Here is a 6,695-nt window from a genome sequence, read left to right as displayed (position 1 = left end):
GATGAAGAAGGAGAATCGTTTGAACTTGGAAGGCGGAGGTTGCAGTGATCAGAGATTGCACCACTACACTGCAACCTGGGTGACAGATTGAGACTGCCTCAAAAAAAAAAAAAAAAAAGAAAGAAAATATGCATGATCTTGAATTTGACAACAGTTTCTTAAATATGGCACCAGAAGTCCAGGCAACAAAAGAAAATACAGATGAATTGGATTTCATCAAAATTGAAAACTTTTCTACATCAGCCAGGCACGGTGGCTTACATCTGTAATCCCACCACTTTGGGAGGCCTAGACGGGTGAATCACCTTAGGACAGGAGTTTGAGAACAGCCTGGCCAACATGGCAAAAACCCATCTCTAATAAAAATGCAAAAGTTAGCCAGGTGTGGTGCTACATGCCTGTAGTCCCTGCTGCTCGGGAGGCTGAGGCAGGAGAATTGTTTGAACCCGGGAGGCAGAGGTTGCAGTGAGCAGAGATCGTGCCATTGCACTCTAACCTGGGCAACAAGAGTGAAACTTCATCGCAAAAAAAAAACCAAACAAAACAAAACAAAAAAAACAAAAAAACTTTTCTACATCAAAGGACGCTATCAACAGAGTGAAAAGATGACCTACAGAATGGGAGAAAGTATTTACAAATTTATTAGATTTACAAACATATATCTGATAAAAGTTTAATATCCAGAATATATGAAGAATTCCTATAACTCAACAACAAAAAGACAAACAACCTAATTTTACAAAGGACAAAGGAAGTGAATAGACATTTCTCCAAAGAAGATATACAGTTAACCGATAAACACACCAAAAGATGCTCATTGTCTTTAGTCATCAGGAAAATGCAAGATAAAAGCAAAAACAAAAAACCTCAATGAGATACCATTTCATACCTAATATGTTGGCTATAATTTAAAAAATGGAAAATAGCAAATGTTGGAGAGGACATGGAGAAATTGTATATTGTCAATGAAAATGTAAAGTGGTGCAGCTACTGTGGAAAACAGTTTGGCAGCTCTTTAAAAAGTTAAATTTACTACAGATGTATGATGTGATTCAACAATTCTAGTCCTAGTTATGTCCCTAAACAGATTCAAACAGATCTCCTGTGCCAATGTTCATCCAGCATTATTTTCAGTAGCCTAAAGGTAGAAACAACTCAAATGTCTGTTAACGAAATGAACAAAGTGTGGGATATAAATACAACGGAGTATTATTCAGCCATAAAATGAAATGAAGTTTTAATACATGCTACAATATGAATGAAACTTGAAAACATTATGCTAAGTGAAATAAGTCAGACACAAAAAGACAAACATATAGTACGATTCCACTTAAATGAAATAGCTAGAATAGGCAAATTCACAGAGACAGAAAGCAGAAGAGAGGTTAGTCAGGCTGAGGGTAGGGGAAATGGGGAATTATTGCTTAACAAAATTTCTGTTTGAGGTGATGAAAAAGTTTTGGAAATAGCGGTGAGTGTTGCACAACACTGCGAATGTCAATCATGCCACTGAATTGTACATTTTAAAATGGTCAAAACAGCCAATTTTATGTTATACATATTTCACCACAATAAAAAGCATTAAAAAATTATTCTGAAAGAGGTTGATTAACTTTATCAGAGTGCTAGAAGGTTCAGGTTAAGAGCCCCTGAACTGTAGGACCTAGCTAGTCACAGGGCGTATCAGAGGTGGTGGTGGTAGATTCTGCCTTGATGATCATGAGTACCACCATGAGGGCACTACTGGATATGAGACTAGAAGAATCTCATTCCCCTACCATTAATCAGTTCATCATGGCTATCTTATTATTATTATTATTATTATTATTGTTTTTATTATTTTAGATGGAGTTTTGCTCTTGTTGGCCAGGCTGGAGTACAGTGGTACAATCTCGGCTCACTGCAACCTCCACCTCCTGGGTTCAAGCGATTCTCCTGCCTCAGCCTCCCAAGTAGCTGGGATTACAGGCATGTGCCACCATGCCAGGCTAATTTTGTATTTTTAGTAGAGACAGGGTTTCTCCAAGTTGGTCAGCCTGGTCTTGAGCTCTCAACCTCAGGTGATTCGCCCGCCTCAGCCTCTCAAAGTGCTGGGATTACAGGCATGAGCCACTGCGCTCAGCCATTATTATTAATGTTTTTTGAGATGGAATCTTGCTCTGTTGCCCAGGCTGGAGTGCAGTGGCGCAATCTCAGCTCACTGTAACCTCCGCCTCCCAGGTTCAAGCAATTCTCATGCCTCAGCCTCTCAAGCAGCTGGAATTACAGGCACGCGCCATCACGCCCGGCTAATTTTTGTATTTTTAGTAGAGACAGAGTTTTACCATGTTGCCCAGGTTGGTCTCAAACTCCTGGCCTCAAGTGATCCTCCCACCTTAGCCTCCCGAAGTGCTGAGATTACAGGCATGAGCCACCGCTCCCAGCTGGCTATCTTACTTTTTGTCAGGAGTCTGGTAGTGGTGGTCGATTGAACAATGGAATTACAAAATATCCTCCTTAGATAGTGTAGGGACACCCACGGTCTTTATGCCCAAGGAGTTTATGGTCAAAAAGGTGCTACAAGACAAACCACAAAAATGACTGAAGAAAAATTACACAATAAACTGCAGGATTCTGATTACAAGAACTCAGACAAGAAAGACAGAAGTGGACACCAAAGGAGTCAGGTTAGGTTTCAGTCCTGCCCGGCTCAGTGGCAGCTGAATGATTGGACACACGCACCGGCACTGGACATGGTGTCTGACGGTGGTGATGTTGATGTCCATGTTCCCAGAAGAGGAGGCCTTCCTTTTGTGCTCCTGTTGAAAGGTCTCCTCGTTGTACACTTCACGCTTGACATCATATGTGAATGGGTTTTGCCTGGACTTAGAGCTGAAGCCAGAGATGGTGCTCCTCTCTAGTTGTGCCATTCCTGGATGAGTGGAAAGAGATCAAATAAAAAGGCATTTTAAGTAATCCGGATCCTCAGCACATTTTTGAGGAAATAAAATTCCTATGTAAAAATGCTTTACATTTGCCTAGCATGTTTCAGTTGTACCAAACTCTTTCTCAATGTTGCACAATTTTATGTGTATTCTTCTCAGTTTTCAAATGGAGACAACAAAACCCAGAAGTTCAAACAGTGTTTGCTGTCTGATACTTATTAGAGCTAGGACTAGAACCCAGGTGTCCTGCTGGGAGGCCTAGTTTTCTTTATATTCAATTGTGTTGATAGGTTGCAGGAAAATGATCAAGGGGTCAACAGTATCAATCAACAATTTTCATTGAAAATGCTCACTATCCAGCGTATGTGAAGGGTTAAATGCTCAATACAAGTGTGCTAACTCCTCCTCTATCTAAAATAGCAGCCATCATTAACCCTTCAGCTTTTACTTTTCTTCACAGCACTTGCCAGCACTAGATTCATTATTTGTCTGTTTGTCCATTGTCTGGTTCCCCCATAAAATGTAAAGCCAGGAGGCAGCACTAGGACCGTTCACAGCGGCAGCCCCAGGACCCAAAATAACACCTTTCACTTTGCAGGCCCTTAACAAATATTTCTTGAATGGCTGCCAAGCATATAGTTAGTGGCCTCATGGTCTAGAAGAAAAAGCTACAGAAGTTTGAGACTAGACTGAGCAACATAGTGAAACCCTGTACCTACTAAAAATAGAAACAAAATTAGCTGGGCGTGATGGCATGGGCCTGTAGTCCTAGCTGCTCAGGAGGCTGATGAGGGTGGGAGGATCATCTGAGCCCAGGAGGTGGAGGCTGCAGTGAGCCAGGATCCTAATACCACTGTACTCCAGCCTGGGTGTCACAGCAAGACCCTGTCTCAAAAAGAAAAAAACACCCTATATTATCCTGCTCTTTTAAAAGATTGAAAAGGTAGAGTAAATGAGGATGGATAGGAATCCATCTCTATGAGAAAGTATAACCATTCTTGGCTGGGCGCTGTGGCTCATGCCTATAACCCTAACACCTTGGGAGGCCGAGGCAGGCGGATCACCTGAGGTCGGGAGTATAGACCAGCTTGACCAACATGGAGAAACCCTGTCTCTGCTAAAAATACAAAATTAGCCGGGCATGGTGGTGCATGCCTGTAATCCCAGCTACTCGGGAGGCTGAGGCAAGAGAATGGCTCGAACCCGGAAGCTGCAGTAAGCTGAGATCACGCCATTGCACTCCCGCCTGGGCAACAAAAGCAAAACTCCCTCTCAAAAAGAAAAAAACCCTGAAAGTATAACCATTCTTAATATTCTGTGCTTTGAACAATAAAAAAACCATAAACTCAGCCAGGTTGGTAGCTCACACCTGTAATCCCAGCACTTTGGGAGGTGAAGGCAGGTGGATCACAAGGTCAGGAGTTCAAGACCAGCCTGGCCAAGATAGGGAAACCCTGTCTCTATTAAAAATACTAGCCGGGCGTGGTGGCAGCTGCCTATAATCCTATCATTAGTGGACATCATTATCCCTTTACCTTTTACTTTTGACATTAAAGCAGGATTCTTGTAAAATAGGCAAAATATGACCATCAAGGAGTGGTGGGAACAGTGGGGCTGGCAAAGGCAGCAGAAGCTGCTTAGCTCCAGCCATTCTTGCCATTGGTTAATGTGGGGCCCAGAATGGCTTAGATCTGATCTTTTCCAGGGGAAGCCATAATGCCAGATTTTTATGTGGAATTTTCTGGCTTTAGAATATGGTCAGTTACTTTACATATATATATATATGTATATGTATATTTTTTATTTTTATTTTTAGAGATGGAATCTGGCGCTGTCACCCAGGCTGGAGTGCAGCAGCCCAATCTTGACTCACTGCAACCTCTGCCTCCCAGGTTCAAGTGATTCACTTTACTCAGCCTCCTGAGTAGCTGAAATTACAGGTGCCTGCCACCACTCCCAGCTAATTTTTATATTTTTGGTAGAGACGGGGATTTCGCCATGTTGGCCAAGCTGGTCTTGAGCTCCCCACCTCAGGTGATCCACATGCTTCGGCCTCCCAAAGTGCTGGGATTACAGGTTTGAGCCACCATGCCCAGCCTATTTAAAATCTTTGGGCAGGAGTAGTAATACACACAGAGATACACTCTGGGAAGATGAAATGTGCCAGTACGATGTTCTAGAGCTGAGCTGTCCAGTGTGGTAGCCACTGGCTACATGTGGCTATTTAAACTTAAAATAAAATGAAAAATTCAGTTCCTCAGTGATACTAGCTAGATTTCAAGTGCTCAACAGCCACATATGGCTAGTGGTTACCTTACTGGATGGTGCAGGTTACCTTCCATCATCACAAAAAGTTCTACTGGACAGTGCTGGAGATAGGAGAGACTGAGGCAAAGCAGCCAGTTCAGAGCATCAATATTATAATAGTCTAGGAGAGATTATCAAGTCATAAACTCCTATGGCCACAGTGAGGATGGCTAGGAGGGGCAGGTGGAAAGTTGTCTTTAAGGTACTCCACCAAATGTCTGGCTAACAGCAGCAAGGGAAAACACATGGTTTCCTTATTATTATTATTATCTTTAGTAATCTTCTTTGGAATTTCTCCAGCTCCATTATGTCTTTCCTGATTTCATAGAAATCCTAGTGGCGGCCGGGCGCAGTTGCTCAAGCCTGTAATCCCAGCACTTTGGAAGGCTGAGGCAGGAGGATCATGAGCTCAAGAGATTGAGACCATCCTGGCCAACATGGTGAAACCCCATCTCTACTAAAAATACAAAAAAAATTAGCTGGGTGTGGTGGCATGCGCCTGTAGTCCCAGCTACCAGGGAGGCTGAGGCAGGAGAATTGCTTGAACCCGGGAGGTAGAGGTTGCAGTGAGCCAAGATCGTGCCACTGCACTCCAGCCTGGTGCCTGGTGACAAAGTGAAACTCTGTCTAAAAAAAAAAAGAAACCCTAGCGGCTCATTTTCATGTACTAGCAGGACCCTTTCCAACAAGATGCAATGACCAGAAACTCCTACTGTTGAGTAGGCTCCACTTAGCAAGACCTACTGAATCAGAAACTCTGGGGGCCCAGCAGTCTGGACAGCTGCTTAAAACAGACTGATGGGCCCCCAGAGTTTCTGATTCAGTAGGTCTTGCTAGGTAGAAAAAAAGAAAAGAAGCTATCCAGGTGATTCTGATAAAAATTAAAGTATGAATACCACTATAAACATAGTGGATTATCTTTAGTCAGCCTTTCAGTGCTAAGTTTGGGGGCATCGTTAAAATACAAGCACTTTTGGCCTAGCTCTTTCACCTGCCATACTACCCTTATCGATCCATCCATCCATCTATCCATTCATCCATTCATCCATCCATCCATTTATTAATTTACATTATCTGTGTTCAGAGTGTTTTAAAAGTAAAAAATAGGCCAGGCATAGCTCACTGGCTCATGCCTGTAATCTTAGGAAGCCTGAGGTGGTTGAATCACCCAAGGTCAGGAGTTCGAAACCAGCCTGGCTAACATGGCAAAAATCCCCTCTCTACTAAAAATACAAAAATTGGCCGGGCGCGGTGGCTCAAGCCTGTAATCCCAGCACTTTGGGAGGCCGAGGCAGGTGGATCACGAGGTCAAGAGATAGAGACCATCCTGGTCAACATGGTGAAACCCCGTCTCTACTAAAAATATAAAAAATTAGCTGGGCATGGTGGCGCGTGCCTGTAATCCTAGCTACTCAGGAGGCTGAGGCAGGAGAATTGCCCGAACCCAGGAGGCGGAGGTTGCGG

The 6,695-nt window shown here is 43.2% G+C and overlaps 1 protein-coding gene and 1 long non-coding RNA gene across 2 annotated transcripts in view; one reads left to right on the top strand and one right to left on the bottom strand.

The window, feature by feature from the left end:
- The window catches only part of LOC119470185, a 25,201-nt gene that overhangs the window by 16,003 nt on the left and 2,503 nt on the right, over positions 1–6,695 (top strand). The window lies entirely within an intron of this gene.
- The window catches only part of SLC26A8 (solute carrier family 26 member 8), a 106,016-nt gene that overhangs the window by 97,695 nt on the left and 1,626 nt on the right, over positions 1–6,695 (bottom strand). The window contains exon 2 of the mRNA XM_017522624.2: positions 2,722–2,922. Coding sequence (XP_017378113.1) covers positions 2,722–2,909 — 188 coding nt within the window. The 5' untranslated portion in view covers positions 2,910–2,922. The remainder of the gene's footprint in view (positions 1–2,721; positions 2,923–6,695) is intronic.

This window comes from Cebus imitator, unplaced genomic scaffold, assembly GCF_001604975.1.
Source record: "Cebus imitator isolate Cc_AM_T3 unplaced genomic scaffold, Cebus_imitator-1.0 Scaffold24, whole genome shotgun sequence".
In the NCBI taxonomy this organism is placed as follows: domain Eukaryota; kingdom Metazoa; phylum Chordata; class Mammalia; order Primates; family Cebidae; genus Cebus; species Cebus imitator.
The sequence above is the reverse complement of the archived record's forward strand: the minus strand, read 5'-3'. Positions and strand labels throughout refer to the sequence as shown.